Source organism: Peromyscus leucopus, chromosome 7 (genome assembly GCF_004664715.2).
Source record: "Peromyscus leucopus breed LL Stock chromosome 7, UCI_PerLeu_2.1, whole genome shotgun sequence".
In the NCBI taxonomy this organism is placed as follows: Eukaryota; Metazoa; Chordata; class Mammalia; order Rodentia; family Cricetidae; genus Peromyscus; species Peromyscus leucopus.
In genome coordinates this window covers 77,360,939-77,385,452 of record NC_051069.1, presented here as the reverse complement: position 1 = coordinate 77,385,452, position 24,514 = coordinate 77,360,939, and the positions used below count along the sequence as shown (strand labels likewise).

The window sequence follows — 24,514 nt, the reverse complement described above, 5'->3', positions numbered from 1 at the left end:
TCAGCTTTTTTTTCTGACCATTAACAATTAACAACTTGTAACCAACCATCATAAACAATGGCAATTATCCATAAGCCATTGAATAACCAAAAAACACTCACCCCTTCTCTTGGGAATATGGGCATAGTTTTCTTAAAATTACTTCCTGCTTTCTGGGGGTGAAGGCATCTTTAGGGAATCTTGAAAAGAAAAATTTTGGGTTAATTGTCAAGTCCTGAGAGGGTTAATTGTATCATTTGTCCAGTATCTGCATAATGGGAAAATGCAGGGCTTGTCTCAAGTCCTTGCTTGAGTAGTCTGTGAATCTGGATCATCTCAGCTAACCATCTCAAAATTGTCCTGAGTAGTTTGTAGTCCAAAGTCGATCTTTTGATGGTGTTAATCAGACTAATGGCTTTACCATAGTCCATGTGGAGTTATTGTTGTGGGGTCCCGTCATCCTTTTGAAGATTTCAAAGTCGCTGTTAGGCATGGTCATGGTTCCCTTTAGTTTTTTTTTTTTTTTTTTTTTTTTTTTTTTTTTTTTTTTTTTTTTTTGTGCCTCCTCTGTGGTTTGGAGCAATCACAGTCTGATAAATGTCTGTCTCTCAGAACCATGAATGTTCTTCCCTAGAAGAGAAAATCACAGCAATTTCTCCCCACCATTTGTCTTGCCAAACTTTTCCAAACTGACTTTTGCCGATGCTTTCTTGTAACATGATGGTCCTCACAGTTCTTCTCTGAACAAGCAGTAGTAAACCCTTCATCCCAGGTAGCAGCATCACCAACACGAAGAGAAGCAGCCAGCAACTCGGAGCAGCAGCCCCTACCTCCATGGTCTCACCACCACCGTTTGTGGCTCGGCTCCCTCCTTAGCAAGCCTCCCAGGCTGGCCTGAAACTCGGGATCTTCCTGCCTCTCCCTTCTTCAGGAAATCCTACCAGCGTGCTCCACCACCACTGGCTGAGGGTAGCTCAGGTCTGAGCTGGAGCCTGCAAGGAAGGCCACAGGCAAGCGGCTTTTTCATGAATTCATACCAAGAACGTTGGGCGCCAGATGTAGCATGAATCTTAAAGAGTCTTATTAATAAAAACAAACCTGGAGCCAGGTACTGGGGTGAACACTGGAAGATCAGAGAAGCAGAACAAACCACAGCTTCCTCAGCTGATACTGTTTCCTCAGACTGGAAGCCTCTGTGTCCTAATCCGGAATGGATCTCAGCTGAACTGCTGCTCAAAAGCCTAAAAGCTTAACTAGGCAATAGTTCCTCGTCCTCACGCCTTAAATACTTTTCTGCCTCCTGCCATTACTTCCTGGGATTAAAGGCGTGTGCTACCACTGCCTAACCTCTATGTTTAATATTGTGGCTGTTCTGTTCTCTGACATCAGATAAGTTTATTAGAGTGCACAATACTTCGGGGGAAATAATACCACCACACTTTCATGCTTGTGAGTCAGTTTCCTTGTGAAATTATCCATTTTTATAAAATGTCATACAAGGTTATCATTGGGAACAAGGAGGTAAAACACTGCATGTTTTGCTGTTGTATGTGAGTAATCAGTTGCCAACAGAGGTGATGCAATTGCTCACTTGTACATCTGTTATTTATATTATGGTTTTTGTACTGAAGAGTTAACAGTAAAGCTTATGATTTATTCAGTTATTCACAATTAATAAGCATGCTGTGGTCATTGAAGTTTGAACTGTGTGAGGGGATTGGTATCTGTAAGATCATACTGAGCATGCCTGTTTTGAGACACCTTAATACGGTATATTATATGACACAATAAATAATCTGGCTTCTTGCCTCTTCAGGCTCCCCTTAGGACCATTTAAAAAATTATTTTAGATCTACTCATTTTACTTTGTATATATGAATGTTTGGCCTGTGTGTCTGGTGCCTGTGGAGGCCAGAAGAGGGCATCAGATCCCCTGGAACTAGAGTTACAGATGGTTGTAAGCCACCATTGGGTGCTGGGACTCAAACCTGGGTGTAGTTGGAAGTTTTCCTGTATCCTGGCCGGCTGGCGGTTGGAAAAATCTCTCCCATTTGCATCTCCCAAGTAAACACACAGAGGTTTATATTAATTAGCTCAGGCTTATTACTGACTAGCTCTTACACTTAAATTAACCCATAATTCTTATCTATGTTTAGCCATGTGGCTTGGTACCTTTTCTCAGTTCTACCTTGTCATCTTTCTTCCTCTGTGTCTGGCTGGTGACTTCCTCTTCCCAGCCTTCTTCTCGTCTGCTTATCCTGCCTGTACTTCCTGCCTGGTTACTGGCCAATCAGCATTTTATTTATCATTGAATCAGAGTAACACATATTCACAGAATACAGAATGATATCCCACAGCACCTGAGTCCTCTGATGAAAAAGCAACAAGTGTCCTAAGCCTCTACTTTGTGGAAACTGTGAGCAGACCATAGGCATGCAGTGCTGTCAAGTTTGAATTTCCCTATCTCTTTCCAGGTCCCTCAATTCCTTTCCCTACCTTCCTCTGTTGGTTTTCCCTTATCTAATCATTAAGTTTTTCTATAGCATTTGAGTTCTGTTTCATAATACAAAACACATGTTCACATTGTATTATGCTCATTTATTCAACTTTCACTGCCAGACTGATCTCTGTGTTACTAGAGACCATGGTAGTGATGTACTCTGTTATATCCCAGAGCCCAACACTGTCTAACACAAAGTAGGCACTTGGAAAAATTAATTTTAATGATCATCATAATTTTGGTGGAATGTGAGAATAGAAGGTATTCTGGAAGAATGAATTCAGACTACTTAAACTTAACATAGAAATGAAACTATGAAGTGTTGAACTTAATTTCCTCCTATACTTAAATGAAAATGCATATTTGGTAATATAATTCTATTATTTATATTATATCTAACAAATATGTTACAGAAAGTTAACTGATTGGAAAATTTAAAATTGATTTTGATTAATAGGTACTTAATAAATATATGGTAGACCAATAAAGGAATCGCTTTTAATGTTATACATTTCTTTGGTTCTGATCATTTTTATTTATTTCTAAGGTATCTTCATGTCTTAATGATCTTCTGGTCATTTGTTGCTGGAGTTGTGACATTCTACTGTTCATTAGGACCTGATTCTCTCTTACCAAATATATTCTTCACAATAAAATACAAACCTAAGGTAAAATTGTGTTTTTTTAAGTTAAATTTTTTTAAATATATGTGTGTACATGATATGTCTGTGTGAGCATACATCACAAATCACAAGTGTGAATACTCCTAGAGGTCAGAAGTGATCGTTAGATTCCCTGGAGCTGGAGTCACAGGCAGTTGTGAGCTACTCAATGTGGGTGCTGAGAACTGAACTCTGGTCCTCAGGAAGAACAGCAGGCACACTTACTGCTGAACCCTTTCTCCAGCCTTGTGATTTTTAATTTTATTTATTTATGTAGAGGGTGCCAGATCTCATTACAGATGGTTGTGAGCCACCATGTGGGTGCTGGGAATTGATCTCGGGACCTCTGGAAGAGCAGTCGGTGCTCTTAACCTCTGAGCCATCTCTCCAGCCGGTGGTTTTTAATTTTAAAAGTCAGTTTATGTGACTCCATGCTGTTGAGTCTTTTTTTTTTTTTTTTTTTTTTTTGAGACAGGGTTTCTCTGTGTAGTTTTGTGCGCCTCTCCTGGAACTCACTTTGTAGAGCAGGCTGGCCTCGAACTCACAGAGATCCGCCTGGCTCTGCCTCCCCAGTGCTGGGATTAAAGGCGTGCGCCACCACTGCCCGGTGCTGTTTAGTCTTAAAGCAATGATTTTCAAAAATCTATCTGTTATTATTTTATAATGGAACACATGAAGTCCATAGAAAAAGATTGAACCCAGGCCCTTGCATGTAATTCCCCACTGAGCTGCATCTTCAGTCATAGTTGTAAGGCTTACAGTTCTATTAACAACTGTAAAAAGGAAATACAATCTTCTCAGAAAGTTGCAGTTCTCAATGTCAGCTTGTCCCCTGGGTACATGATAACCACAAGGGCAGTTAGCTTAGAACAGAGGTTTTTAAAGCTGGTTGTACAAGAGACCCCCCTTGGGCATAATCAACAGTCTGGATTGTTGGGCCTTTCCCCCAGATTTTGATTAAAAAGTTATAGGCTACTGCCCTGTAAATAGTGTTGTTAAAAGCTTTTCAGATAGTTCTGTAGCACAGACATTTAAGGAATTCTGGGTTCAACAATAATCCAACCCTCTTAATTCTCATTCTTTCTGTCTCTGTCTCTCTGTGTGTGTTCTCACAGGCTGAGGATTGAACTCAGATCCTTGTGCCTAAGCAAATGTTCTAGCATTGAGCTAACCCCAACCCTCCAATCCTGTAAATCTCTTAAATAAATATGTGTACAATAGAAAATAAAAAATAATTAGGCAATTTGCTTAGCCAAAATAATTTGTATTTCTGAAATTTAGTAGTGGTAGTAGTATATTAACTGTCCTCTGTAAGGCAAAATTCTGACTTTTAAAATTCTGTCCACAGGTCAGGATTTAGTGAGATACCCTTTCCCCCTCACCGATGGAGAGAAAGCATGGGGCTTTGCACCTGCTATTCCAGTGCTGCCCTTCAGAGCTGTGCTCCGCACCCCTAGGGGGCTATCTTTGAATCGTGGATTATGGCTCTTTAAATTGATACAGTCCCTCATTGGAGGTTTGTGGTATTTCTCTGTAGAGGGAACACAGAAGTCTGGGCCATATTTGGTCATGGCCCTTAGGATTTATCACATGCCTTCCTCCTCATTGAAGCCAAGCTTTGGGAGAAATGGAGAAGAATGTTTTTTTCTTTATATTTTTGCAATTGAAGACACAGTGAAAGATAGATTTATTTATTTGTTTATTTATTGTTAAAGACAGGGTCTCGGGCCTTAAATTCTAGATCCTTGGTCTCCTGAGAGTTGGAATTATAGGCTTGTATTACCATGCCTGCTAAGGGAACCTTTATTTTTGGTTCCCACTCTTACCTTTCTGGTGATAGGCATTGGACCTATGCCACTGTGTATGCTAGAAAATTCTCTACTACTGGACCACTGAGTGGTTCATACACCCCAGGCCCAGCTTAGGTATGGGAAAACAGTTCATAAGGTATTTTGTGTCCACTGGCAGTTATTTTAGCAGGTACTTATTACAAATAATAGTTTTAGTTTTGAAGCACCAAACAAAAAAAATTCTTTGAATGCTGTCATGGAGGGTAACAAAGCTATTGAAAATTGATTCTTCGTAAAAGAGATATTATGGAAACTAAAGACCATTCTCTTTTTTTCTTTCCTTTTTTAGCAATTAGGACTTCAAGAGTTATTTCCGCAAGGTCATAGCTGTGCTGTTTGTGGTAAAGTAAAATGTAAACGACATAGGTAAGTTAAACTTTTTTTGAAAATTGTGCTGTGTGTGTGTGTGTGTGTGTGTGTGGTGTGTGTGTGTGTGTGGCCGTGCTGTATGTCTGGAGGTCAGAGCACAAATTGGTTCTCTCATTCCACCTTTATCTGGGTTCTGAGAATCAAACTCAAGTAATTGAGCTTCTAGGTCAAGTGCTTTTACCTAATGCTGAGCCACCTTGCTAGCCCCCAAGTTAAATGTTCTTATTTGTTGATCTTTTATTACATTTTATTACAAGTTATTGTTTTATTATAAATGATTTAGTTGTTTGATTTACTTTAGGCCTTCCTTGCTACTTGAAAACTACCAGCCCTGGCTAGACCTGAAAGTTTCTTCCAAGGTGGATGCATCTCTCTCAGAGGTCAGTAATTTAACTAACATTGCCAAGTGTGAGCATGTATTATTTAAGCATGGGACTGTGTTCTGAAAATCCTAGGCAGTTTTGTCCCTGTGAGAGAGAGCATCACAAAATGTGCTTGTACAAACTCTGATGGTAACTTCAGTCATTGCACAGGGCTTCTTGATGCTGTCAAGAGTTGTGCAAAGGTGAGGATTTGAAGCTGCTCCTGGCCTAACATGGAATATGTATTGTTTTACAGAAAATTCTTTTTTTTTTTAAATTTCAATAAATAGGAGTAAACTTTAAAATAAAAAGTACAGTCTTGTTCTAATTTAATTTCTGTTGCTGTGATAAACTATCGTGACAAGAACAGCTGAGGGGAGGAAAGGGCTTATTTGGCTTACAGTTTCATGTTCTAGTCCATTGTTGAGAAAGTCAGGGCAGGATGTAGACATGTGGATGCTTGCATGCTTGCTTCCAGCTAGCTCTTTCCTCTTACACTATTCAGGAGCCCCTGACTAGGGAATGGTGCTGTCCATAGTGGCCTGGGTCTTCCTACATTGATTAACCATTAAGACATTCATTATATATATACACCTATAGGCCAACCTGATCTAAAGAATTCCTATTTGAGACTTTCCAGTGATTCTAGGTTATGTGAAGTTGACAGTTAAAATTAAGTAGCACAGATATAAACATAAAACTATATAAACATATACTATAAAGTATAGTATGCCATAGATTATAAAGTATGAATAACATAGTAAATGTATTTATTATCAGTAATGTACTTATTATCAAGTGTTATATACTATGCATAATTGTATGTGCTGTAGATTGTTATAACTGGCAGCACAGTAGTTTTGTTTATACCTGAACTGCTATGAACATACTAGCAGACATGTGCTATAGCAGCTGTGATACCCACTCCCAACTCCCAGGAGGTGGGAACTTTTATAGTCTTATGAGACCACTGTTAAATATGCCATTTGTGTTGGCTGAAATATTATTTGGTGCATGACTATATATCCAAATAAAAAATATTGAATACCAATAGAGAAAATTTCCTGATACTTTTATCAGAAAATCTAATCTTGATACACTTTATTAAGTTAGGCATGGTGAAAAAAAATTTTTTGCTGGGCACTGATGGCGCATGCTTTTAATCCAGCACTTGGGAGGCAGAGGCAGGTGGATTTCCGAGATCAAGGGCAGCCTGGTCTATAGGAGTTCCAGGACAGCCAAGGCTATAGAGAGAAACCCTGTCTCAGAAAAAACAAACAAACAAACAAACAAACAAAAAACAATAAAAAGGCATGGTGTTTCATTCCTATAATTCCAGCACTTGGGAGACTGAGGCAGTGGGATCATGCTGGGCATGGCGGTGTGTACCTTTAATCCTAGCACTTGGGAGGCAGGGGCAGACATATTTCTATGATCTCCTTAGTGAGTTCCAGGAATATATAGAGAGACCCTGTCTCCAAGAAAAAGAAATCAGAAGGCTTCAGATTATTTGAACTTGGAAGCTAATGATTTTCAAACTGTGTGACTAGAGCTTTAGATGTGACTTAGGGTGTAGAGGAAGTGATCAGGAAGGAAGTGGCTGTGGTTGCAGGCATGCAGGCTCTCCAGAATTAGCACAGCCATTTTGCTTTTCAGGTATTTTGGTTTGGTATAATCCGTTGAGGGTTTCATAGGGAAGTGTGTGGTGAATGCATGTTTTAGATCACTGGTGCATCTGGAGGCTAGAGGGTAGTAAGCTTGGAAGCAGGGAGACTAGTTGAGAGTCAGTTGCTGGGAAACAATTCAAGCATTGGAGCCACAGAAAATAGCTGAGGGTTTAGTGACCCCCCCCTCCCCAGTATAATTAATGTTTAGTTTTGGTAATTAAAAAAAAAACCCAAATGATTTTAGCCTTACTGCTTAGAAATGGACATCTTTGGTTACTGATGCCAGGAAAGGAAATGGCAAATCTTTTCTTTTCTCTTTGAGACAAGGTTTCTCTGTGAAGCCTTGGCTATTCTGGAACTCACTCTGTAGACCAGACTGGCCTCGAATTCATAGAGATCTGCTTGCCTCTGCCTCCCGAGTGTTGGAATTAAAGGTGTGGGCCACCACCTCCTGGCTGGCAAATCATTTTTTAAAGATACATTGTGTCTTAGTCAGGGTTACTATTGCTGTTATGAAACAACATGATTAAAAGCAAGTTGGGGAGAAGGGTTTATTTGGCTTATACTTTTATATCACTATTCATCACCAAAGGAAATTAGGACAGGAACTCAAATAGGGCAGGGACCTGGAGGCAGGAGCTGATGCTGAGGGCATGGAGGGGTGCTATTTCCTGACTTGCTGCCCCTAGCTTGCTCAGCCTGCTTTCTTAGAACCCAGGCCTACCCGCCCAGGTAGGCCCACAGTGGACTAGGCCCTTCCCCATCAATCACTAATTAAGAAAATGCCCTACAGGCTTGCCTGCAGCCTGATCTTATGGAAGCATTTTTTTTCAATCTCTCTTTTCTTTTCTTTTCTTTTCTTTTCTTTTCTTTTCTTTTCTTTTCTTTTCTTTTCTTTTCCTTTTCTCTTCTTTTCTCTTCTTCTTCTCCTCCTCCTCCTCCTCCTCCTCCTCCTCCTTCTTCTTCTTCTTCTTCTTCTCTCTCTCTCTCTCTCTCTCTCTCTCTCTCTCTCTCTCTCTCTCTCTCTCTCTCTCTCTCTCCCCTTTCCTAGTTTTTCGAGACAGAATTTCTCTGTGTAGCCCTGGCTGTCCTGGAACTCACTATGTAGACCAGGCTAGCCTTGAACTCACAGAGATCTGCCTACCTCTGCCTCCCAAGTGCTGACATTAAAGGCGTGAGCCACCACAATCATAGTGTCTCTATTTGACATAAAACTAGCGAACACACATTACTTCCTCTTCTCTCTTGCTTTTGTAAGTTGCTGCACAACGCTGCGACTCCTTGTTAAAGTTACAACATGCAGCTCCACTCAGACCCAAGAAATGTAATATTTAACTGAACCTAGGGGTCTTTTGATCTGTTATCTTATATACTGGTTTTAAGTATACAGCTAAAGTTTTCAGAAAATGAGTGCATCCATATAAGTATCATCAGAGCAAGAAATAAAACATTAGGAGTGTCCCAGAATTTCCCTTCATGCCCTTCAGTCACCATTGTTCCTTCAGAGAAAATCAGGGACACCTGATTTTGATTCTCTGTATAAATCTTATGTACTAGTTTTTTTGGTTGATCAGTTATGGTTTTTGTTTAGTGAAACCAGTCAGTAACAATTCATTGAAAAAGATTAAAAATGTGTTATTGGGTGTATTATGTGCATGATGTGTGTGTGGGGTTTGCATGCATGGTGTATGTATATATATATCAGGACAACTTTCTGGAGTCAATTCCCTCCTTCCACCTTTTCATGGATTCTAGGAATCAAACTCATGTCACCATACTTACCCAAGTAAGTACTTCTACCTGCTGAGCCATCTTGATGGCCCTTGTTGAAACACTTTTTGATTATGGAGATATTTAAGATATGTGTGCCATTCTAATAGAAACTTCTTTTCTGGATTATATAATTTCAAGGTTTTTTTTTTTTTTTCCCCTTCAGTTCTTAGTGAGCCTCACAGCCATGTAAAGTTGACATAAATATATTGTGAAGAAGTTTTGTCAGCTGGGCAGTGGCACAAGCCTTTACTCCCAGCACTGGGGAGGCAGAGGTAGATGGGTATCTGCGTTCAAGGCCAGCTTAGTACACAGAGCTAAATCTAGGACAGCCAAGGCTATACAAAGAAACCCTGTCTTGAACCCCTCTCCTCCCCAAAAAGGGGAGGTATTTGGTACAATAAAATTGGTTGTTGCTAATATATATCATTTAGTAGTATGGTTTATTTCCCTATAGTTAATTATTTTTCTTTAAAATTTTCTTGTGCAGGTTCTTGAATTAGTGTTGGAAAACTTTGTTTATCCTTGGTACAGGTATGTTGTTTTTTTTTTTTTCCCATAAGAGCTCCATCCTCTACTCCCCCTCCCCTGCCCCTAATATGGCCAATAGCATTAAACTAAGCATGTTAATGATGTATTTTCTGTGTAAGCCAGGATATGTCAGTGACAGTTTAGGCCAAATCTTTATTGTGGAGAGCTACATTGTGTGTTGTTGGATATTTAGCTGTGTCTCTGATCTATTTCTGACCTATTTCCTATTAAATGCTGGTAGTACACTCTCTTTCAATCTGACTACCATAAAGATCCTCAGAAATGACCCAGAAATACCTGGAAGATTTAATTGGCTCCAATTAAGAATCATTGATGAGCTGGGCATAGTGAAGCAAGCCTTTAATCATAGAACTTGGGAGGCAGGAGAATTACAAGTTTGAGGCCCACTTGGCCTATATAAGGAAATTCTTCTGCAACAAACAACAACAAAATTTTCTTATACAATTTTTACAGGGGCTGGGGAGATAACTTAGTTGGTAAAGTACTTGCCGTGCAAGTATGGGACCCTGAGTTCTATCCCTAGTACACAGTTAAAAAGCTGGGTGTGGTTCATGAATGCTTGTAATTCCAGTGCTGAGCATGCAGAGACCAGAGGATCACTGGGGATCACGGGGACTTGGTTGTCAGACAGCCTAGCTTAGGCTTGGTGAGTACCAGGTCCTAGTAAGGGGGTGATGGCTGAGGAACGGCCAGGGTTGACCTCTGGTCTCTGTGTACACGTGTGCACACATGCATGCACAAACAGTTGCATACATAAACAGACAGGTACATACATACATACATACATACATACACACACACACACAGACACACACACACACAGACACACACACACACAAATTGAAAGATCATTTTAATAGATTCTCTGAAAAAAAATCATGTTCCCCCCACCCCAAGAAACTTTGTTTTTAGTGCATACAAGGTACATAAATTCTGTTTCTTGCGGGACATAGAAAACATTCTAGTGCTATAAAAAGAAAAATGAGATTTTAATTTAGAGTCAGGCATCCAATTTAATGTCATTTGATTGATGCATGTTTCTTTAAGTAATCATTGTGTGTTTATTGTATTTGAACATATAAATCTGACAGTCTAATGATATACCTCACTTTTGCATTGATTCAGTTTTTATGTATTTTCTAATTAAAAACATCCTACTATTTGAGTTCGTCCACAGTATGTTAAGACTAATTTAATACAACAGTTTATATGCTATATTTTTTTCTGAAAATGTATGCAATTTTTTTCACACTTGCTTATTCGTGTATGTGCTACACATACAGTGTAGAGGTCCGAGGACAACCTGCCTGGGTTGCTTCTCTCTTCCTACCCACCATGTGGCCTCCAGTGGCTTGTACCCTCACCTACTGAGTGGCCTCACCAGCTCTATAATTTTTTTTTACATTTGATTATGTTTTAAATGTGGAGTATTTGTCATTTAAACAGCAGCAGTACTCATGAAACCTTTTGTAAACTAAATCTTTTTCTAAAAACTTTCTAAATTTCCTTTCTTTCATTGCCAAATTGAGACTTTTCTGACATAAAATCTGGTTGTATTTCTAAAGCGCATATAGTAATGCTATAATAGCTCCTCTGAGTTGGCAGTGGGAGGCATGGTTGACACATGTGTCTTTCATATTCTACTTAGAGATGTCACAGCTCCATCCCCAAGTTCAGGATCTGGCCATTATTCACATCAGTCTTTCTTATTCTTATTTTAAAAAAATATGCTGTACTTCCTGTAAGGATGTTAAAATTTCAGGAAAATTAGCCGGGTGTAGTGGTGCATGCCTTCAATCTCAGCACTCGGAAGGCAAAGGTAGATCTCGGAGTTCAAGGCCAGCCTGGTGTCTATAGTGAGTTCCAGGACAGCCAGGGCTATGTAGAGAAATCTTGCCTCAGAAAACAAAACAAAACAAACAAACAAACAAAACAAAACAAAACAAGATTTCAGGACAATGAAAAGTATCTCTTCCTGTGAAATTTGTAAGGATTTCAGTCTAAGAATGTTTGCAGGGTGGGGTGGAGCTCGATGGTCGAGTCTTTGCCTAAAAATGAATTTTCAGTTTAACTTTCTTTGAGCATTACAAAAAAATTTAACTTTTTGAGAATTATACTACTTTATAAATATTTTAAACTAACTTAAAATTTTGTATCTTATTATTTCTCCATCATTGATAGTTCTGTTTTCTTTGAAGTTTATTTGGTGATGCTTAGAAAATGGTCTTAGTCTTTGAAAAAGGCCTGTGTGTGTGTGCTTATATACAAGGAAATAGTTAATAGTGATTAGGATTTCGAGCTAAAATCATGAGTGATTTGTTTTCTTTTTTTATCCATTTTCTCTGTTCTTCAACAAAATATATTGTTTGTAACTGAAAAGAGAAAATAGCAAAAATAAGTTTTTTTTAAAAAAGGAAAATTATTTTCTTGGTTTCAACAAGATGAAACTGTATTTCTCAGAACTTCTGAATTTTTGCTTTTCTCCTTAATTGAAGGGATGTGACAGATGATGAATCCTTTGTTGATGAACTGAGAATCACCTTACGATTTTTTGCATCTGTCTTAGTACGAAGAATTCACAAGGTATATATGATTATAATGAGAAATTTGGGACATTATCATGACAATCTTATTTTTTCTCCTATAGTATGCATATTTGTTCGTCATTTTTCATTTCTTAGATTAAAAGTTGATTAATCACTATTGGTCCCTTGGTCAGTTTTGCTTCCTTTGATACTTGGTTTTCTTGCTTTGTGGAATTTAAAATGAAAAGACAACTGTAGAAAACAGTGTCATGTTTTATTTAAATGAAGTTATGTGAATTGCAGTGATTATGATCTACCTCCTAAAATATTTTTGAGTGATAGTTTGTCTATTTAGGTTTTGCATATATAAGTATGTATGTAGTTTGTTGGCTATAAACAGTACTTCTCTACTGCTTTGTCAGTTCACTAGGATTAACATAAAAACAATGTATAGAATGTAAATATATACTATTAATTAACAAAATAAAGTTTAACCATGTTAAATGTTTCTATAGCCACTTGATTGAATGAGTTTACAAAAGGAAAATATAAAATGGCTTGCGAACAATTGGAAATGTGTTGTTGCACATCATATATAAGTTGCAGTGAGGTACTTTACTGTTCTTTTACCTGTCAAATTGGAAAGATGAAAAAGGAGATTAATATCCACTAATTCTGATTGTGGGGAAATAGGCAAAGCACGTGAAATTCAAATTGGCATGCCTTCCAATTGACATGCCAACATGGACGGAGGAACATTTCACAAGGCCCCATCCCTAGATGAAGAGCTATACAGTCAGTGGCTGATGAGGCGTGGGAGAACCAGTTCCTCCTCCTCCTTCTCTTCCTCCTTCTTTCTTCTTCTTATTCATTCTTCTTCTTCCTCCTCCTCCTTTTTCCTTTTTTTTTTCTTGGTTTTAGGTTTTTTTTTTTTTTTTTTTTTTCAGGGTCCAGACACCAATCCTAAGAAGTCATCCCTAAACACATGCAAATAAGGGGCAACACTAATTAGACTCCATAGGTTGTGTATGTACACACACACACACACACACACACACACTCACACACACACTCACTCACTCACTCACTCACAAATAAATACAGAAGAAGGTCGTGAGTGTGAGGGTCTAGTTGGGGGTAATCAGGAGGTGGAAGAGGGAGAGAAGGATACAAATACAGTCTATGTATGTATGTATGCATGAAATTCTCAAAAGAAAGCTAATATTGAATTGATGAAAAAAGTTTGGAATAGTAAAATGATAAAAGTCAACAGGTGAAGTTATTGAAAGAAGAAATGAGTAAAAGTTGAATTCCACACATGCACAAATTGGTGTGTCCTTACTTGAGGGAACTTTAGTATTAAAATAATACACATTTTTGTTAGTGCTAGAGATTGAACACAAGGCCTTGCTCATGCTAGCCATTTACTTTGCAATTGAGATCTATTTCCCAGTCATTTATTTTTTGAGGCAGGACCTTGTTCTGGAATTCAGGCTGGCTTTGAACTTACATGTAACCTAGGGTGTGGTCTTAGACTTAAGATCCTTCTGCCTTTGCCTTCCAAATATTAGGATTACAGGTATGTGCCACCATGCCTGGCTGGGGTTGGTAATCTTTTAAGACGTCTGGGATTTTGTTACCATTTTTTTTTGTTTTTTTTTTTTTTTTTTTTTTTTTTTTTTTTTTTTTTTTTTTTTTTTTTTTTTTTTTTTTTTTTTTTTTGGGTTTTTTTTTTTTTTTTTTTTTTTTTTTTTTTTTTTTTTTTTTTTTTTTTTTATAGACAGGGTTTTTCTATCTAGCCCTGGTTGTCATGGAACTAACTCTGTAGACCAGACTGTCCTCGAACTCATTGAAATCCGCCTGCCTCTGCCTCCCTAGTGCTGGGATTAAAGGTGTGCATCATCACCACCTGGCCTATTTTGTTTTTTAAACAAGGTTTTGAGTGTGTAGCCCAGACTGGCCTCAATCTTTCAGCAATCCTCCTGACTCAGACGCTAGCATGCTGGAGTTATAGACCTGTGATACCATATCCTATGTTTTTATTAAAAGAAATATATTTAGATTTGCAAGTTAAAATATTATTATTGATCTATCTACAACACAACTCCTGCACCTAAGGCTTAGGGAGCATTGTGGAAGAAGGCACAGAAAGATTGTAGAGCCAGGGGACCAAAGCATGTCCTGTGTAATTATGTCTCTTAGAAATGACAAGGAAGCTTTATCTGTATAACTCAACCATATGGCTGCTGAAATAAGACTTGAAGAAGTACACTACCGAGAGACATGCTAAGATGAAAGGGTATCTCATGGCCCCTAGCCACAGACAAAGAACACAGGCAATTAAGGGATAGGTAGGATAAATAGTCTTCCCCAGGGATGATCCCCTAAATGATTATCCAGTACTAAGTGGTTAGCCTGAAATCATTTCTCTATCTATCTATCTATCTATCTATCTATCTATCTATCTATCTATCTAATCTATCTACACACAACACTAAGTGGACTGAGAAGCTTGTATTTATATATATAGGTATTTTTATATATATGTGACAAAAACAGAAAAACAAAACAAAACTGTGGTTTCCAGGGTAATAGGGAGGCACAGGAGAGATCAGAGGGAGGAAATGGCAGAAGGAAATAATGTAATTATATCTTAATTTAAAAATAAAAAAGAGGAAAATATATCTTTATATCCACGTTAAATTTATTTATTTATTTATTTATTTATTTATTTATTTATTTATTTAGAGGCCAAGTTTCACTATGTAGGTCTGGTTGGCCTGGAACTTGCTTTGTAGACCAGGCTTGCCTCAGCCTCATGGAGATCCTCTTGCCTCTGTCTGCAAAGTGCTTCGATAAAAAGTGTGTACCACCATGCCTGGCTTTTAAATTGCATTTTTATGACATATGCAAAGATGTATATAAAACTCATAGTAAAAGATTTATTGTAGGTTAAGGAATATTTGTAAGTTTTAAAATAAGGAAAACCAAAATGAAAAACTGATATCTAATGATTGATTATTGGGTAACTGTAATACAACTAACGACACAGTCGTGAAAAATCACTTTCTAGAGTAATGCTTATTTACAAGTGGAAATAGCAAATGGAAGATGCTGGGAAATAATATGTGTGGCATTTCCCATTGAGGGGATGAAGCTCACAAATTAAGTCTGTTTAAGGATATAACAATATCCCACCACTATTAATACTGGTTGTAGTGGTGTGTAGATGCTGCCTTCGGTCTTTCCACTTAGTTTTCTTTGTGTGTGTGTGTGTGTGTGTGTGTGTGTGTGTGTGTGTGTGTGTGTGTGTGTGTGATCTTTATTTTGTGTTTCAAATTTGAGATTCTTCTGCCTCATCTTCCCCAGTGCTGGGGTTATGCAATCATCATGTCTAAAATATTCAGGATTAAAACAAAGTTAATAGATTTTAATCATGTGTTTTGAAAAATAGTTCTGGGACAACTGTTTCATAATGGACTAAGTGTGGAAAACTGTTCATTGAGAAAACTGGATGATTGGGCTGAGAAGGTGGCTCAGTGAGTATAATTTTTGCTGCGTGAGCATGAGGACCTGAATTCAAATTTCTAACACCCACATTGAAACTAGTTGACACTGTATATGCCTGTAAGGTCAGTGCCGGCGACAGGGCAGAAGAAAATAGAATCATTTGATACATGGCTTTTTGTGACTGATTTCATTCTTTTGGTATAATGTTGTCTAGATCCATTTATATTGTCATATTGTAGCATATATCTGCACTTCAGTTTCATAATTTATTCATCATTTTCAGTTGATAGATATTGGGTTATTTTCAACTTAAGTCTCATGAAGATTTATATTTAGTAGTTGTATTTTCATTTGTCATGAGTCTGTGTTTAACACTAGAAGGAGCTGGGCGGTGGTGGCGCACGCCTTTAATCCCAGCACTCGGGAGGCAGAGCCAGGCAGATCTTTGTGAGTTCGAGGCCAGCTTGGTCTACAGAGCGAGATCCAGGAAAGGGTGCAAAGCTACACAGAGAAGCCCTGTCTCGAAAAAACCAAAAAAAAAAAAAAAAAAAAAAAAAAACAAAAAAAAAAAGAGTGGAATGAATTGCTTGGTGAGATGAGACAGCAGCTCTTTGTTTCGTCCGTTGTTCCCAAGTGGCTGCACATTTGCACTGCCATGCCTGTGTGTGAACATGCCCCTTTCACTTCCTTGTCAAAATGATTCTCACTCTCTTTTGTGATTTGCACTCTTTTTTAAGGCAGGTTCTCCCTACATGTTCCAGGTTGGCCTTAGACTGGTAGGCCTTAGCCTCTCCCTGCTGGGATGGCTGGCTTGTCCATCACACCCTCTTTATCACTGTGTCTGCTTACCTAGCCTGGGTGAGCGAATGCTTTGGGACTGGTTTGCATGTCCCCAATGCCAGGGATGCTGGGCATCCTTCCATTTGCTTATCTGCTGTTGCATTTCTTCTTTGAAGAAATATCCACTCAAATCTTGTGCCCCCTAGTGTTTAAATTTTTATTTTAATAGACAGTTTAAAGTATATGTATTTGGTGATACAAATGATGTTAGGGTATGTCAGTACAGTGTGGAATAAGTAAGACAAGCTAGTTAACCTGTCCACAATCTCAGATACTTTTTTTTTTTTTTAAAGATTTATTTCTTTATTATGTATACAGAGTTCTGCCTACATGCATGCTTGCAGGTCAGAAGAGGGCACCAGATCTCATTATGGATGGTTGTGAGCCACCATGTGGTTGCTGGGAATTGAACTCAGGACCTCTGGAAGAGCAGCCAGTGCTCTTAACCGCTGAGCCATCTCTCCAGCCCCCCAATCTCAGATACTTAACTTTTTCCTTTCCTTTCCTTTTCTTTCCTTTCCTTTCCTTTCCTTTCCTTTCCTTTCCTTTCCTTTCCTTTCCTTTTTTTTTTCTTTTTTGTGGTGAGAGCAGTTTTGAAATGTGCAATCTCTGTTATTGATTATATCCCACTTCACTCTTCTTAGATCTAGCCCTTTCCAGGTTTGTTCTAGTATTATAAATAAAGTGCTCTTACCATTTCAACTTAGTGATTATTTTTAAGTTTTATTTATTTTTTTTGTTCATTTTTCTAGGTGGATATTCCATCTATTATAACCAAGAAACTATTAAAGGCGGCAATGAAACATATAGAAGTGATTGTTAAAGCGAGACAGAAAGGTAATCCAGCTCTATGTAGTTTGAGTGATTTTGTTTATGCATCAGCTTCCATTTAAAAGTATGTGAGTGCTGGCACCCTTACTACTGCTCTTCACAGATGCTTTAAGAATGGCCTTATAAAAAACAAAAAACAAAAAACAACCCAGGGGTTGGGGATTTAGCTCAGTGGTAGAGCCCTTGCCTAGCAAGTGCAAGGCCCTGGGTTCGGTCCTCAGCCCCGGGGGTGGGGGGCAAACAACCAGTTTGAATGATGGTCTGCTCTTGTCGCTCATGTCTCTTTCCTACTTCTATGACTTTTGCAGTTTCAGACTATTCTAGCTCATCCTACATATGACTACCATGTATCATATTTGTTTCTCCATATCTGTTAATTTATTTTATGTGTATTGGTGTGAAGGTGTCAGATCCCTGGGACTGGAGTTATAGACAGCTGTGAGCTATCATGTGGGTGTTGGGAATTGAACCCAGGTCCTCTGGAAGAGCAGCCAGTGCTCTTAATCTCTGAGCCATCTCTCCAGCCACCCCACCCCACTTCCCTTTTAAAGCAACTCTGCTCTGGCATCTGTAGGCTTTTTGCTGATGTGATTTACACCAAGCCTGTGTTAAATAAGTGTTTTCTGATTGAATGAAGGAAATCTTGAGTAAGGACTTTTCTTGCTCTAAAATCAAGTTTAAAATGTCCCTCTAACAGTTTGCACTTGCTTCTGTGTGAGACTGGGATTTTCCCGTGTTTAGTATTCTTCATCGGTGCTTTCTGAAATGCATTGTGCAGAGCAGAATGCCATTCTGCATAGGTGGCTATATAGAAACAGATATTGTGGTCATATTTTTTGGTATTACTATTTGTATTCACTTCTAAAAATTCCCTGTAAGCAGAAGCTCTGAATAATCCTGCAGTGGAGAAACAGCTTTAAGTGTGACCTGATTTGAACATGGAGCCACTTTTCCACCCCTCTGAATCTCAATAGAACTAGTGCACATTTTGGGAAATTGTGCTGCAATTAGATTTGAGATTAAATTAAATAAAACTATTAGTTTACTATTTAAAATGTTCCATGTGCTTACATCAGGTAAGAATTTTACCCTCGGGGGCTGGTTGTGGTGGTGTACACTTTTAATTCTAGCATCCTGAAGGTGGTAGCAGGGAGAATCTCTGTGAGTTTGAAGCCAGTCTGGTCTACATAGGCAGCCAGGGCTGCAGAGTGAAACACTGTCTCAAAACAATAACAACAAAAAGAATTTTACCTTTGGCCTGGAGAGGTGGCTGAGTAATTAAGAGCACGTGGTTTGGGTTTTTTTTTTTTTGTTTTTTTTTTTGTTTTTTTTTTTGTAGAGGACCCAAGTTAAGTTCTCAGTACCCATGTCTGGTGGCTTACCACCTGTAATTTAGTTCCAGGGACTTCTGGACTCTGCAGGCACCTACATTAATGTGTACATACTCACAAGCACATACATACACACATAATGAAAAAATAATAGCCAGATATGGTAGCACAGGCCTTTAATCCCAGCGCTTGGGAGACAGAGGCAGGTGGATCTCTGTGAGTTGAAGACAGCCTGGTCTACAAAGCCAGCTTCAGAACAGCCAGAGCTTTTACACAGAGAAACCCTGCCTCAAAAACCAAAAATAATAAAAAATAAGTTTTTTTTTTTTTTTTTTTTTTTTTTTTTTTTTTTTTTTTTTTGGTTTTTCGAGACAGGGTTTCTCTGTGTAGCTTTGCGCCTTTCCTGGAACTCACTTGGTAGCCCAGGCTGGCCTCGAACTCATAGAGATCCGCCTGCCTCTGCCTCCCAAGTGCTGGGATTAAAGGCGTGCGCCACCACCGCCCGGCTAATAAGTTTGTTTTTTAAAAAGAATTTTACCAGGAGAGGTGGCTCAGTGGTTAATAACACTCTTCCAGAGAAATCAGGTTCAATCCCAAGCACCCACATGGTACACATGGCCATCTGTAACTTCAGTCCCAGGGCATTCAGTGCACTCTTCTGGCCTCTGTGGGTACCAGGCACATAAGAAAAATAATTTTACCTTTAAAACATTCTTAAAATGAGTGAGTTTAAAAGATTTTACATCCATATAACCTACTAATTTATTTATTTAGGTGGTTTATTTTGAGATAGGGTCTCCTCTAGCTCAGGCTGGCTTTGAACTTGATATGTAACCAAGGCCGTTGACTTCTGATTCTCTTGCCTTTACCTTCCATACACTGTGGATATACCATGCCTGACTAGAAAGTACATCAAAACCCTTGTCTTGTCACTGGCAAAAAAATACACAAGAGGGAACATCTTTGTAGCAGTTTTGTAAAGAACACTTTACTGTCAGGAAGGGTAGGAAAAAATATCAATAGGCTTGACTTTTTTATTTTTATTTTTATTTTTTTGTTTTTCGAGACAGGGTTTCTCTGTGTAGTTTTGGTGCCTTTCCTGGATCTTGCTCTGTAGACCAGGCTGTCCTCGAGCTCGCAGAGATCCATCTGGCTCTGCCTCCCGAGTGCTAGTATTAAAGGCGTATGCCACTATCGCCTGGCCTAGGCTTGACTTCTTTTTCATAGTGTCATATAGTTGGAATCACACATCTGTTTCAGGCTGATTTTTTTTTTTTAATTAGCAACAAGTAGTTAAGGCTCTCCTTTGTCTTTTCAAAGGTGTGATAACTCATTTCTTTTGGTTATTCAATTATACCTCTTGTATCCTGTGATCTGGCTAAAAATTTAAAACCTCCTGAAGAAGCCACTTTCTCCCATACTCCTAGTAGCTATCTGGATGATATTGATATAAAAGCAGCAAAGAATTTTGAATTTGGTAATTTTTCTTGTCACAGAAAATGAACAAGATAGTTGAAAATTAAACTCTTGTGTATACTAGGACACATTTTCTATAGTTTCCCCCCAATTAAGTCATTTGCTAGTATATTATGTAGAAATCATGAGTTTAAATTGTTATTTGCCAGGGAAATAAACTCAGAAAATTAATTTATTGCAAAGTAAGTGTCTTAGTCAGTGTTCTATCACTGTGAAGAGACACCAAGATAACACATATTTTTTGTTTGTTTTGTTTTTTGAAACAGGGTTTCTCTGTATAGCTTTGTACCTTTCCTGGAACTACTCTGTAGCCCAGGCTGGACTCCAACTCACAAAGATCTGCCTGCCTCTGACTCTTGAGTGCTGGGATTAAAGGTGTGAGCCACCACTGGCTGGCCAACACAATTCTTATAAAGGAAAGCATTTAATTGGGGCTGGCTTACAGTTCCATTATTGTTATGGCAGGAAGCATTGTGGCACACAGACAGACATGGTGCTGGGGAGGTAACTGAGAGTTTTACATCTGGATGGGCAGGCAGCAGGAAGAAAGAGCGACTGTGGGCCTGGCTTTAGCATCTGTAACCTCAAAGTCCACTGTGGTGATATATTGTGCACCCTAATAAAATTTGTCTGAAGATCAGAGAACAGAACACGCCACTTGATTAAACATAGATGCTAGGCATTGGTGGCACACATCTTTAATCCTAGCACTCGGGAGGCAGAGATCTATCTGGATCTCTGTGAATTCAAAGCCACCCTGGACTACATGAGATTGATTCAGACTAGGAGAGGATACAGAACCAGGCAGTGGTGGCACACACCTTTAATCCCAGTACTGGGAAGCACACATGCCTTTAATCCCAGGAAGTGATGACTGGGTGGAGAAAGGTCTATAAGGCGTGAGGAGACAGGAACTAAAGGCTTTTCAGCAGAAGGGTCCCTTTCAGCTAGAAGCCCTTTCGGCTGGAGCTTTTCAGGCTGAGGAGTCCTAAAGGTAAAAGGTGGCTTGTTCCTTTGTCTCTCTGATCTTTCAGTATTTACCCCAATATCTGGCTCTGGGATTTTTTTTATTAAAAAGACTGTTTAGAAACTGGTGAGCAACAGCCCACCCCCAGTGATACACTTCCTCCAGCAAGGCCACACCTACTCCAAACAGTGCCACACCTCCTAGTCCCTGTCAAGTAGTGCCATTCCCTAATGACTAAGCATTGGAAACTGTGAACCTATAGGGGTGGATTCCTGTTTCAGCCACCACAGTAAGTTCACAGCAAAGGAGAAAATCTCCCTTTATGCCCTATTTCTGAAAAATTTCCCCTTTCTATTCAGAGAGCAGGGCTAGGAGAGGAATGAGGTTAGATGTTCTGTATGGTAGTAGAAATGAAGTAGTTTAATATATCCTAACTCATTCAATAGTTTTTATTGTTATTTACAGTAAAAAACACGGAGTATTTACAACAAGCTGCATTAGAAGAATATGGTCCAGAGCTTCACGTGGCTTTGAGAAGTCGAAGAGATGAATTACAGTATTTAAGGAAACTTACTGAGTTACTTTTTCCTTATATTTTGCCTCCTAAAGCAACTGATTGCAGGTATAAATGCACTAGAAAATATCATAGTAGTATTTGTGTGTGTATGTGTGTGTATTATATATATATATATAAAATACATACATTAACATGTTATATGTATATATTGCTATGTTTTATTATAATAGGACTTCACTAAAACTTGGTGTGAACTTATGGTATGAATAGTTTTTTACTTGAGAATAATTGGTCAGATTTTAAAAGGCTAGTTTAGGTGCTGAGTATTTGAAGTGCATTGTGTGGCCTTAGAATTTGTTATTAAAAACTGATTTTTAGAAATCAAAGATAAGTACAAGTAATATTAATTTTATTTGAAATCCTTGTGCTTTATTTTCTTGATGTTTCTTTTAAAAGATAGACACACTATGATTCTTACAGGCAGAAGCACTTTGAACAGGCTCTGCAGCTAAGTTTGGGGTTTAAGCTGTCTGGCTGGAAAGAATACCTAGGTGTCCTGTCCTCCATTCTATCCTCTTCTGGTAGAAGTATATTTAGATTTTCCCCACAAGTTACTTCATTGCCCTTACCTTGAGAGTTCTTTTTTTTTGTTTTTGTTTTTCAAGACAGTTTCTTTGTGTAGCCCTGGCTGTCCTGGAACTCGCTCTGTAGACCAGGCTGGCCTCGAACTCACAGGGATCTGCTGCCTCTGCCTCTTGAGTGCTGCCTGATAGTTCTTAGAGGGAAAAACTGTGGCTTATTCTTTCATCCCCTCCTTCCCTCTATTCTGTTCCACCCCTTTTCTGTTTCTTTCCATCTGTTGAGACAGAGCCACACTATGGAGTGTTCCTTGTCTGCTTTGCCCCCAGTGTTAGGACTGTAGGTATGTGCCGCCTGGCTCCACTCAGTGGTATACCTGAAAATACGCATCCATTAAACGATGTATAAGTACATGTTGGTAGGGTATTTTAATACTGTGATTAAGCTGTCTTTAGGTGGATGTGCCCCTGTAATCTTAGCACTGTAGGTGCCCGAAGCTGGAGGAGAGGGTGCAAACTTGAAAATGCATGCTGGGCATCATACTGAGCTCCTCCGTCTTAAGAAATCTTGAGTCTAATTTGTATTACTAATGAAAATATTCTCAGTCCTAGGAGCATACTGTTGAACATACTGCTCATAAACAATATTGTGCTGTGTGTTGTTGGAGATCAAATCCAGGACCTTGTATATTCTAGTCAGCTTTCAACTACATCTCCAACCTGTAAACATGAATTTATAAATATATTAAGGATTCTAGAAGGAACTGTGTTCTGATGTCTCCTAGTCCTTCTTGTAAGAAAGTACTCATTTTGTTTGAACAATAGTCACTTTTAACAAATCTGCAGCATAAACATCACCTGGCACTTGCTGAAAATGCAGAGTCCAATGACCCATCCCCGTCCTTTTGAATTTTAATCTGATATTTTTGGTTGATTGGGTAGGTGGGTGGGGGAGGATACTGAGGAATCCTGTCAGACAAGCCCCCTTCCACTGAACTACATTCTTAGCCCCATCATTTTATTTGAGACAGGGTTTCACCGTATAGCCCTGTAGCTAGCCTGGAAGTCACTATACAGATCAGGCTAGTTTGAACTCAGAGATCTAATTGCTTCTGCCTTCCCAGTGCTAGAATGAAAGGCATGGGCCACCATGTCCAGCTCCATAATTCCACTTTAATAGGGTCTTTAGTTATAGTTTAGAGGTGCTTGAAGATGAGGAATAATGCAAATCACTAAATACAGAATTATTACTATTTCCAGGTCCCTGACATTACTTATAAGAGAGATTCTATCTGGTTCTGTATTTCTTCCTTCTTTGGATTTCCTCGCTGATCCAGTAAGATTAAAAATTTTTATTTTAATTATAAAATATACTTGAATTACTGTTTAACTATTTTATGTGTATAGTACATTGTTATGAAATGTGTACTTATTTGAGCAGCTGTCAATATCACTTTCCAAAACTTTGGTCTTAACAAAACCAAAACCCTATAAATTCTATACCCATAAAGAATAATTCCTTATTCTCCCTTGAGTCCTTGGCAATTGAATAACATGTTTTAGAATTCTTTTATTTTTCAGTTTTCAATAATAATCTATTACATGTATGTGTCACATTTTGCTCATTTATCCATTGATGGATACTTGGACAATTCTGACTTAGGCTCAGTTTGATTTTTGAAAAACAGGTATAATTTAAATGGCAAAGCATATTGCTCTTTGCTCATGTTTAGACAGTTAAGAATTTCTTATTATAGTTCTTTAGGATTTCCTCTGTAATATGTATGTGCAGAAGTTTAGCCTGTGCTGTTATATTTTTCTAGCGAACTTGATAATGTGAAAGTTCTGAGAATTCTTGGCAGAACTTGACAATGAAATTATTTTGACCTGTGTTTATTGCTTTTTATTAGGATACTGTCAATCACTTGCTTATCATCTTCATAGATGACAGTCCTGTGAGTATTGAACATATTGCAACACTTGTAACTGCATTCAGTTTTGACTGTGTATGCCAACTCCAGTGTGGATTTTACTGAGCTGATAATTCTGTTTCTTCAAAGCCTGAAAAAGCAACTGAACCAGCTTCTCCTTTGGTTCCATTCTTGCAGAAATTTGCAGAACCTAGAAATAAAAAACCATCTGTGAGTATTTTCAGCACTAACTTTTTTGAGATAAAAGTTTTAAAATACATTTATGTATCTTTAACTTACTCTTCCTCTCATATTGTG

At 38.5% G+C, this 24,514-nt stretch overlaps 1 protein-coding gene across 4 annotated transcripts in view; it reads left to right on the top strand.

Annotated features, from left to right (window-relative positions):
* Snx14 (sorting nexin 14) overlaps positions 1 to 24,514 on the top strand; it is a 66,588-nt gene that overhangs the window by 13,050 nt on the left and 29,024 nt on the right. For 2 of the 4 annotated variants that reach the window (XM_028875543.2, XM_028875542.2), the window contains exons 2-11: positions 3,027 to 3,147; positions 5,281 to 5,357; positions 5,662 to 5,740; positions 9,650 to 9,693; positions 12,207 to 12,294; positions 17,339 to 17,423; positions 21,657 to 21,813; positions 23,547 to 23,622; positions 24,197 to 24,241; positions 24,347 to 24,427. In XM_028875543.2, the coding sequence (XP_028731376.1) occupies positions 3,027 to 3,147; positions 5,281 to 5,357; positions 5,662 to 5,740; positions 9,650 to 9,693; positions 12,207 to 12,294; positions 17,339 to 17,423; positions 21,657 to 21,813; positions 23,547 to 23,622; positions 24,197 to 24,241; positions 24,347 to 24,427 (853 nt within the window). Of the gene's footprint in view, positions 1 to 3,026; positions 3,148 to 5,280; positions 5,358 to 5,661; positions 5,741 to 9,649; positions 9,694 to 12,206; positions 12,295 to 17,338; positions 17,424 to 21,656; positions 21,814 to 23,546; positions 23,623 to 24,196; positions 24,242 to 24,346; positions 24,428 to 24,514 lie in introns of those variants that run through there. The other 2 variants (XM_037207826.1, XM_037207827.1) reach the window with 2 other exon arrangements.